The sequence below is a fragment of the Aethina tumida genome, chromosome 2 (genome assembly GCF_024364675.1).
Source record: "Aethina tumida isolate Nest 87 chromosome 2, icAetTumi1.1, whole genome shotgun sequence".
In the NCBI taxonomy this organism is placed as follows: Eukaryota; Metazoa; Arthropoda; class Insecta; order Coleoptera; family Nitidulidae; genus Aethina; species Aethina tumida.
Window position 1 is genome coordinate 26,721,408 of NC_065436.1, and position 9,964 is coordinate 26,731,371.

A 9,964-nucleotide genomic window follows, 5' to 3' on the forward strand; every position below is an offset into this window, starting at 1 on the left:
CAAAAATAAAATACATAAAAGATGACTCATAGGTTAATTATTTAATTAATAATTTTTGATTTGAACAAGAAAAAAAAAAAGTTAAAAACTTATGATGATTCCGAAAAATGGTTTACAATGTTATAAATATGAAATAACATAATCAGTTAAGAAAATGTCCCAACAAAAAAGAAAAAAAATTCCGACAAACAAATTGGGAAAGTCAGGAAACGACATACTTTCTTGTCTTCTACGCAAATAAAAAATTGAGTCATTCAATATCAGTGTGCCTAGTGAACAATCAGATGTTTGAATGAACAAAACTTGCAAGCATGTATTGCAGTAAAGAAATCATTGATATCAAAAAAGAATATTCAAAATTGATTAAAAGTTTGCACTAAAATGTATTAATTATCCGAAGGCGAAGGTTACTTGCAGTTATTAATCCATGTTCAATAGAACAAGATCAAATGGTAAAAAATAAATTCATTGTCATCCTGATACGAATTTTAAATATATTACAAAAACTGAAACATGGTGGAAGAAACGTTTTGGTTTGAGGTTCCTATCATTGTCTATTATTATTATTTTTCAAAAATTATGTAATTTTAATATTACAACAAATTTAATCAAAATGTTGAAACTTTTAATGGAAAATTCAGCTATTTTGTAAAAAAAAATTATAAAATTTTTAATTATAAGAAACTAATCAGTTTCAGGATAAATTTCCTTAAAATTGTCCGTTTTAATGTAAAATTAAAATTAAAGTATTTTAAAAATTAAAATTATTCAATTAATTTACAATTTCAATTACTCGTGGTGGTCACACAATATATACAGTACAAAAAGTTTGATCCATCTGAATCCTGAAAGAGACATCATGTGTCTATTGTACAATAGAGACAGGAAGTCTCTCACCATGGGTAGACTTCTACTATCTCTGTCATGCATGATGTCTCCATTTAAATTCATACGGGTCAAACGCTTTTCGTACTGTATATTAATATTATAGTATTCAATATAAAAATATCAAAATAAATTGACCAAATTTTTAATTCAAAAAATTATATAATTAATTAATACTAAAATTAATGTTCAATATGAGGTAACATTAAGTATTTTACATATATTAATAATTAAAACAAATATAATTTTAAACTAAATTAACCAAATTAATTTCAAAATGCAAAAAATATTAATTAAAGTTAGTTAAAGTAATATCCTTTAATAATCGATGATGTCAAAATTAATAGACATTTCAGAATAATGGATAATACGGTTAAAGTATTTCCTTAAAAATTACAATTTTAATAGAAAATTTTCATTTTTTAAGACATTTAATTATAAATTTTTCATTAAAATTGTCCTTTTATTGGAAATTATCTAATTTATTAAAGTCTATTGTCATGATTTTTAAATGATAATTGATAAAGCTTAAATGAATATTATATTATATTTTACAATTTTTGTGAATATTTATCTATACAAATGTAATTTATTATTATTAAAAATGTCAATTCTGTAAGAAATGTCGAGTTTACAGTTGATAAGTATGAATATATGCGTGTATGTATTTATTTCAATATAAATACTTGAAAATATTTAATACGTAGAGAATCTCATAATAATTTTTATAGCAATAAATAAAATAACATCTGTAATATATTAAATTTTAAAGAAAAAATTAAATGTAATATGGGTTTCGTTTAATAATTTATTTTTATAAATCATCATTATTGTGACACCAATTATGTAGATAATAAATAAAATATTATTAAAGTATATTTTATATTTTATTTTTCATATATTCGGTAGTGGTATAAAATTTTGAATTTGTGTTTTTTGCGCATGAGCGATTTCTCACAATTTTGTTTGTTCTCTAGAATTACGTAATAAACAGTTGGCTAACCTTAATTTTCGACAGACACTTTTGACACCTCGATATTTGGCAAAAGAGGGTAAGTTTTATTCTAATCAGAAAAATACTCCAACTAATATTATTTTTTCGAAACAGTTAAAATGGCAACCAATTTAACAAGGGTCCCTCTCATGCGCCAAGTAGCGGTAAGTGTGAGCAATTTAATTTACACGACCTGTTATGTAAACGCGAGTCGATAATAAAACCATTGAAAATGTGTTGTTTTAGGCAAGGAGCTATTCGAAATTGGCCCCAGTGAGCGGAAAGCCATGCTACGAAATCAGATCTACCACTCTGACCAACAAAACCGTCGTAGTATCCGCCGACAACGAATCTGCCATCACCAGAATATCCATCATTGTCAGGTAAACCTTCCCCATAATTTCATTAACAGTAGCATTAATATTTGTTGTATTTTTAGGGCTGGCTCCAGAAACGAAACTGCCGACAACTTAGGTGTCACCCACTTGCTGAGGAACTGTGCAGGTCTCTCCACCAAAAACGTGAGTCAGTTCCTCATTACACGTAACATCCAACAAGTTGGTGCCAGTTTGACCGCCACCTCAGACCGTGAAACTATCTCTTATACCTTGGAGGGCACCAAGAGTGCTGTTGATAAAGTGTTGCCATTCCTTACTGAAGTGGCCACCCAGCAGGTCTTCAAACCATGGGAAGTCTCTGACACTATTCCACGTTTGCATCTTGACATTGCCACCCGCCCTTTGCAGGTTTGTAATATTAAAAAATTACTAATGAATAAATCAATATCAAATAGTTATATAATTCATTTGTTTATCAATTTATTAAATTTCTCCCTTTTGGTTAGGTAAGAGCCATTGACCTCTTGCACAAGGCAGCTTACCGCACTGGCTTGGGCAACTCGCTGTTTATTCCCAAATTCCAAATCGGCAAAATCTCGTCTGAGACTCTGCAACACTATGTGTGCACCAACTTCACTAACAGTCGTACTGCGGTCGTCGGTGCTGGAATTGGCCACGATGCCCTCTGCAAAATAGCCCAAGGTATTACTTTGGGATCTGGTGGTGGAGACTGTTCTCCATCTCCCTACAAAGGCGGAGAAGTCAGGTACATTTCTAATGATATAATACAAACAAATAAATGTTTAATCCTACTATCTATTTAGGTCTGACAAGGGTGGAGATTTGGCATTCGTCGCCATCGCAACAGAAGGCGCCAGTATTCAGAACCCCAAAGAGGCTCTTGCATTTGCTGTTTTGCAAAGAGCGCTGGGAGCTGGTCCCCAAATCAAATGGAGCTCCCGTGACAATGGCCTCCTCTCTAGGGCCGTGACCGACGTTGATTTCGCTGGTTGCGCCATCAACACCAACTACAGTGACACTGGTCTTTTTGGTGTCTTAGTAGCTGTACCAGCCAAATCTGCAGGAAAAGTGGTGAAGTGCGCTTACAATTTGTTGAACAACTTGTGCGCATCAGAGGGTGACATTACCAGAGGTAAATAAGATTGAATTATTTAATTTTTTCCATTTGTTATAGAATATTTTTAGGTAAGAACCAAGTGAAGACTGCTTTACTTTTGGAATCAGAAAGTGGTGCTCATGTTGTTGAATCTTTGGGAAATCAAGCTGTATTGACTGGCAATCCTCAATCTGCTGCAACTTTGGCTGATATGGTTGATGAACTTTCAAACAGTGACATTCAACAGGTATGTTTAATGATTTATTTTTTCTTAACTGAATTAATTCATTTTGTTCTTTAGGCTGTGGAAAAAGTCAAGAAGGGCAAGAAATCACTGGCTTCTGTTGGAAATTTGGTAGATGTACCATACTTAGCTGACCTTTAAGTTGTTAATTACATGAGAAAACCGATATTTAAGATAATTCTGTTTAAAAAACTATTTAATTTAATTTGTATATTATTGTATAAATTACATGCCCATTAAATAAAAAATGGTACACTTTTTTAATTTTTTTTTTTTGTATAGTTATTCATAAAAAGTAAAACAATGTTTATGTTAAAAATATAGGCTTAATATTATATTACATATAAAATATTTATCAACAATTTATACTTAAAGCTAAAATATACATGCTTATTATCTACAGTAAATGTATTTTATGGCTTATATTGCTGCAACAACAATTATACTTATAAATAATAAAATAATAATAACCCAATAAATGCAGGTTTTATCTTTGGTATCTACCACTGATATGTGTTGGGTTTCAGTTCTAACTCTATGATCTGTTCTATCCATTTGTGTTCCCAAATCATCAAGAATTTCTGAAAAATAAAACATTGCCAAAAATGTTAAATAATATTTTTTAACTATTTGCTACATAGATTTTTCTGATTACAATAAAATGAAGTTTGTTCCTTACCATTGTGATAATCAACCTCATTGGATATGGTATTAGCAATATCCTTTTGCCGTGAAATAATCTGAGACAAATTCTCCAACCCCTTTTCTTGATCTAAAAATCTCCTTTTTCAGAAGCTCAAATTAAACAAATTTTTTTGTCTTACCTCCAAGCATTCTTTTTTGTTCTGCCCTGATTTCATCAATGCTTTGGTTATTTGTATTTGAGCTGGATGCTTCATCAAATCTGTTACCTAATAATTTTCCTCTGTCCTCAAGTAATTTACTTTTACCTTGGTCATTGAACATTTTATTCATTTGCACCCCTTTTGAATGTAATTCTTCAATTTGCCTGGTTCTTCTTTCTACTTCTGCTGATGTTCTGTAAACAAAATATTGAATTTCAATAACATGATAACATGCTATTTTTAATTGAGTCTGTTTACTATCAGTGTTAAATAATAATTTGTTTTATGAAGAATTTAGTTACATTGAGTCTGATCTTGCTGCCACATCCAATTTTTGGCTAAGCTGTCCAACTTCATTGTTGTACTGTTTTAATCTGAGTCTAATATTCGCTGATATTTGAGAATAATGATCACTTGTTCTATGATATTGTTGTCTTCTTGTTAACTGTTCCATTATGTCTCGTCTTAAATTTTCACATGATTCATATTCCAATAACCTAAAGAAATATTACTAAATGATTTTGGTTACAGCTGAGTATTATTTTATACCAAGGGTCTTCCCCAATAAACAGCAAAGCCATTTTCTGGTATTGAGGATGTATACAACAAAAAATGTTCTTAACATGAAAATATTTACAAAGAAATTTTAGAGCTTGTCAAATGTCATTTATTTAAGGTTAGGTGAAACTGTCAGTTGGTTAATTAGATAGTAGTACAATATATTATTACAATATTTCATTGTTTATTAAATACTAAAAAAAATAGTAATTCATTAGTAAATTTTATTATTTTATATATTGTGAATAAAGATTTATATAGCAGTGCCTTTTTATGTTTGAAAATTGGTACTTTTTCTCTTTCTCCCTCTCGTTTTCTATGCTTTGCGCGGTGTTGCCAGTTGTTAAAGGCTTCCTTACATTGTTATTCCGGGATTGGAGGTGTTGTATTATTCATCAGGAAAACGTGGAGTGATTGGTGTGTAACTGGATGCATAATAAAAGTGAGTCCAACAACTAATAATTTCAAGAATAAGCTATTAATCATAATCGCATTCTTCCAGTTTTACAAAAGTGTAATAACCAAAGTTACAATGATTCGAAGAAGTAGAAGCAGGGGCCCTAGAAGCTACAACAGCAGACGCCACTCGGAAAGCTATAACAATGATAACTTCAGGGAGAAAGATGAGCGACAAAGCAGATTTTCTAAAACAAACAGATACGGAAATAGCAGGAGACCCAATCCACATAATGAGTACAATTCACGAAGAAGAAGACTTTCCACTAGTCCTGTGTCAGATGATAAAAGTCAAGACTTGCGCCCTAATCATAATATATCTTATGAATTGAATAGATTGGAAACTGAAGAGGTTTCACCAGTATCAAACAATGATAACAGATTAGACAGATTGGAGAAAATGGTCGAAATGTTGGTATCCAAAAATCAAGCTCATACTGTGGTCCCTGATTTGCCCCAAGGTGCACCAGATACAAGCAATGGTAACATCCCTGAATTGGTTCCAAGAAACAGTATGTTTACAACATCAATGTGGCTGAATGTGATTGAAGAGCTCTCTGTTAAGGAAAACTTGAACGAAAGACAAACTATTGAGCTAGTAATTAATAAAATGACTGGTGTTATTAAAGCCTGGTATAACAGTATATCAAGGTATAATTTTTCATGGCCAGAACTAAAACTATTGATTGTGAAAACTTTTCCAGACAATGAAAATTTTGCCAGTACATTGTCAAAACTGGTGTTCAGAAAAAAGGAGTCAGATGAGTCCTGGACCAATTACTTCTTCAGCAAATTGTACATGACAGAGGCTTGTAAAATAACTGGTGCAGATGCAGTTTCTTGTATTATTGATGGATTTAACAATGAAGCCATGCAGGCTGATGCCACACAAAATAACTACCTCACTCCTGAATCACTTTATTCAATGTTTATGGTATATTTGCCTGAAAATGGTAATAGTCTAGAAGAGCAGCAAGAATCATATGTGGAACCATATGTAGTATCACCTGGAAGAGAGGAAAGGAAGTCTGATGAATTCGAGAGGAACAATCACAGATATTATAATACAGGCTACAAAAAGAAATTTTATGAATATAAAGCAAAGACACTGCCATATGGAGACTGCAGAAGAAAAATTGAGGAAAAGAAGAGAACAAACAGATGGGGAAATAACATTCACCAGTAGCAATTGATAAGAAACTAACACAATGTAAATAGAATTAATACTAGTTATTCTTATCAGAAGAATTTACAAAATGTGTAAATAATATGATTCTACTGATTGCAACAATTATTGAAAAATATTTTAGTGCTCAGTTAAATGTCTTACCAGGGATTAAATTTCATAAATTGTGTGTTGTGAAAGAAGAGGATTTTATACTGTGGAGAATGTTACAAAATAAAATTTGTGAAGGAGTTATTTACTGATTCAACTATTTCGAACCTCTGGTGCTTTTAAACTTTTGTGTTTTTCGAATGCATTTATTTTTGTTGGAAGATCTGTTTGGAAAATTTGATGTCAAGCCAACCTACATTTTTTTACTATTGTGGTAATTAAGAGGATGCTTTGGAATATAAATGGTAAGCTATAGTTGTGTATCCATGCTACAATGTTAAAGGATTTAGGTTTTTACAAAAGGTGTAAGTGAATTTGTGAATTAATAGTGGAATTTTGTTTCAAGAATATTTATGAAATGTGTTTGAACATTAACTAGTTTTGGTTATAAATTCAGTATAAATAAGATTTGTGTAATTACAAGTTTTTATTTTTGCTTACATGACATATTATCAAAAATCAAAAATTAATCAGTAGAAGATCAGCAATTCAACATTATTCTATCTATTTGTGGTTATGAAGAATTAAGAATAAAGGATTTTTTCTTGTAATATTGTGTTCCAAGGATGGTGCAATTGAAGTGTTGTTTAGAAATATTATATGAGCAGAACTGACAGACAAGAAACAAATTTAAAGAGAAATATCAAAAAGAGACAGTATGGAAAATTGGTTAGATTAGCATTAACAAGAATGATTAATGAAAATCAACAAAACTAGTATTACAAAATGATAATGGAATGGAATCTGCATAAATGTTTGAATTAAGAAGAAAATGAAAATAAAAACATTAAAATGAATGGTTGAAGATTTTATTCTTAAATTTTAAGAAAAAATTACAGTGGATATACAAATACATATATAGTGTAATTTTTTAAAAAAAATTAGGTGTTTAATGAAATTCAAAACATGAGAAGTTGATGAAGAATTACATCATTAATCACCAGTTTTAGTGTTTTGTCAAGAAATGGCCAAGTTTAGTGACTAAAGGAATATTGTGGATGTGTGGAAGTGAGCAGTGTGTGTAAGAATAATATTTAATAGAGCTGTGATAATTTCTTGTTAAAAATTAAATAAAAATATGTATATATGCTTCTCATAAACCATTAAGCAAGTGAGTAATACATTTTTTTTTGTTTAGGTTCGCTCTAAGGCCAAAGCTATGGATGACATCTTTTACAAATATTAATAAATATGTAAGATAACTAGGTTATGTGTTTTTTATAATGAAAAAAATCTTTAAGAAACTAATAAACTGTTTTTTTTTGTACACAACTATTTTCCTTTTATATATTGAAGTGTTGATGACTTTTTTTGTTGGTTGGTATTTTAATATACACTTTATTTAAAATACTTGAATCTAATACCCAGACAATGAAGTGGTTGATGGATAGTGTGTCCTAATATCAGAAACTCTATTCCTATCTATATCTAAAGTATGCTTTTTTAATCTAATTTCCCTTTCTAATTCGTTTCTGATATCCTCCAAACCAGCTTTCGAGTCGATAGTTTGTTGCAATCTGGCTTTAAGAACCGAAACATGCTCCCCAAGTGACTTAACCTCCTGAAGCAGAGGAAAATGCACCTCATCTCTGCAATTTTCAATTCTGGGTCGCCCAGCTCTGTTATCTAGACGTGTTTGAACTGTCTTCATTGGAAAATCTAATCTTCTCAATGCTAACTTTATAGCGTCAGCCGTACGTTCAACTTCTGTCAGCCTAATCAGAGTGTTTTTCAATTCTAATTCGAGTCTGTTTGTGGCTTCTTGTGTACAAGCTATTCTTTTCGACAGTGCGACTTCGACTCTGTTGGCCTGAGATCTTAAATCACGTGAAGCGTTTTCCAGAATTGCGTCCAAAGTCGCCCTTAAAGCTACCGATCGTTCTCTTGTTGCCGCAGCTTGTTTTATGGTTTCTTCACTGAAGTAATTCCAGTACTCTACGTTGGATTGATCACCTGGACAAACTACCGATCCTGGTTTAAACATTATTGTCCTCGACTGGGAACTCAGAGCTTTGTTTACTGTTTCTATTTCGTGCGACAAGATTTTATCGCTCCAGTCGTATTCCAATCGAGCTTTAGCAGTTTTATTGTCCTGTAACTGTGTCTCAATTTTTTTCAACGTTTTGACTAATAACTCACGAATTTCCGCCGATAATGACATTTCTTTCATCAGTTCCACTTCCACCTCATCGCGTACCAATTCAGCATCCCTTCTACCAGTTCTTCGTTCCAGACATTCCCTAGATATTGATTCAGGTAAAAGCAAAACCATCATTGATCTCTTCAAACGTTGCCTTTCGGTTTCCAAAAACTGAATTTCTTCATTCATTTCTCCAATTGCCGCTTTCAGCTCGCATTTCCACCGGTGTATGTCGGCCTCCCTTTGGTTCAAAAGATTGGTGTTGCTTTCTTCACTGTTGGCCGCATCCTTTTGAGTTTTGTCTATGCTTTGCCTCGCATTCCAATCAGTGATGTCGTATTTGTGACACTCCTTAGATGCCCTGTCTATAATCTCTTTGTTGCGCCTCCTCCATTCAGCCTCACTAAAACGTGTTATGGAGTACTGATCTACAACCCGTCTAGTACCAGTCAGGCCAGAAAGTGGGCCCCAGTCGGTAATCCCTGTAGCATGGGGACCGATTGGGCCCATAAACTGATCAGCATCTTGTATTAGGTCGTCTCCAGGTTGCGGTAAGTAGCTGGGAGCTTCGGGTACATACGGAGAAGAATCTACGTGAGGAAGTTTGTTTTCTTCAGAGCCTGGGTATGTTCTTCCAGCAGCAGAATGCATATTGTAACAAAGTTTAAGACAAAATGTAGGGTGTGGAAATTATGGTAGTTAGGGGGCATAAGATTGGTCAATAATACCATGGTTATATCTGGATTTCATCAAATATTCTATTTATTATGGATATATTATATATCACGAGAAAATTGAATTTATTTAATAATTAAAATATAGAAGAATAATTTTCAGTTAACATTTAAAACAATAATTATTAAAAATAATACAAAAACCTGACATACTAAAATAATCTGTTTAAGATGAAAAATACAGGAAATCAAGTACACAAACTCAGGAAATTAAGTGTAAATACTCATTCAAGAAATGATTATTTGTTAAATTTAAGAGATATGCAACCCATATCACACAAAAAATTAAATTAAAATCTCTATTAAAGTAAATGTTA

General features: G+C 31.8%; 4 protein-coding genes across 4 annotated transcripts; 2 read left to right on the plus strand and 2 right to left on the minus strand.

Moving 5' to 3' along the window:
* The first annotated feature begins 1,845 nt into the window (after positions 1-1,845).
* Positions 1,846-3,842, plus strand: LOC109599152 (cytochrome b-c1 complex subunit 2, mitochondrial). The gene is made up of 8 exons (XM_020015101.2): positions 1,846-1,937; positions 1,994-2,043; positions 2,126-2,262; positions 2,319-2,625; positions 2,724-2,983; positions 3,042-3,370; positions 3,424-3,581; positions 3,636-3,842. Exons 2-8 carry the CDS (start codon positions 1,999-2,001, stop codon positions 3,717-3,719), a joined length of 1,320 nt encoding a protein of 439 aa, XP_019870660.1. The 5' UTR covers positions 1,846-1,937; positions 1,994-1,998; the 3' UTR covers positions 3,720-3,842.
* Positions 3,843-3,884: 42 nt separating this feature from the next.
* LOC109599165 (syntaxin-8) lies at positions 3,885-5,117 on the minus strand. The gene is made up of 5 exons (XM_020015113.2): positions 4,973-5,117; positions 4,726-4,920; positions 4,403-4,617; positions 4,258-4,350; positions 3,885-4,159 (listed from the first exon to the last, which is right to left on the minus strand). Exons 1-5 carry the CDS (start codon positions 5,002-5,004, stop codon positions 3,999-4,001), a joined length of 696 nt encoding a protein of 231 aa, XP_019870672.2. The 5' UTR covers positions 5,005-5,117; the 3' UTR covers positions 3,885-3,998.
* Positions 5,118-5,200: 83 nt separating this feature from the next.
* Positions 5,201-8,037, plus strand: LOC109599147 (uncharacterized). The gene is made up of 3 exons (XM_049962566.1): positions 5,201-5,423; positions 5,484-7,018; positions 7,912-8,037. Exon 2 carries the CDS (start codon positions 5,514-5,516, stop codon positions 6,621-6,623), a length of 1,110 nt encoding a protein of 369 aa, XP_049818523.1. The 5' UTR covers positions 5,201-5,423; positions 5,484-5,513; the 3' UTR covers positions 6,624-7,018; positions 7,912-8,037.
* Positions 8,038-8,130: 93 nt separating this feature from the next.
* LOC109599137 (tektin-4-like) lies at positions 8,131-9,564 on the minus strand. Its single transcript, XM_020015084.1, has one exon. The coding sequence runs from the start codon at positions 9,562-9,564 to the stop codon at positions 8,131-8,133; it is 1,434 nt and encodes a 477-aa protein (XP_019870643.1).
* Between the last annotated feature and the right edge of the window lie 400 nt (positions 9,565-9,964).

Excerpts from the sequence above, each read along its gene's own strand:
- LOC109599165 (XM_020015113.2), bottom strand. The coding sequence starts at position 5,004 with ATGGCTTTGCTGTTTATTGGGGAAGACCCTTG. Across the intron at positions 4,618-4,725 it reads GCAGCAAGATCAGACTCAAT|AACATCAGCAGAAGTAGAAA; the intron begins GTAACTAAATTC and ends TTTTGTTTACAG. Across the intron at positions 4,351-4,402 it reads ACAAAAAAGAATGCTTGGAG|ATCAAGAAAAGGGGTTGGAG; the intron begins GTAAGACAAAAA and ends GGAGATTTTTAG.
- LOC109599152 (XM_020015101.2), top strand. The coding sequence starts at position 1,999 with ATGGCAACCAATTTAACAAGGGTCCCTCTCATGCGCCAAGTAGCG. Across the intron at positions 2,626-2,723 it reads TTGCCACCCGCCCTTTGCAG|GTAAGAGCCATTGACCTCTT; the intron begins GTTTGTAATATT and ends CCTTTTGGTTAG. Across the intron at positions 3,371-3,423 it reads AGAGGGTGACATTACCAGAG|GTAAGAACCAAGTGAAGACT; the intron begins GTAAATAAGATT and ends GAATATTTTTAG.
- LOC109599137 (XM_020015084.1), bottom strand. The coding sequence starts at position 9,564 with ATGCATTCTGCTGCTGGAAGAACATACCCAGGCTCTGAAGAAAACAAA.
- LOC109599147 (XM_049962566.1), top strand. The coding sequence starts at position 5,514 with ATGATTCGAAGAAGTAGAAGCAGGGGCCCTAGAAGCTACAACAGCAGA.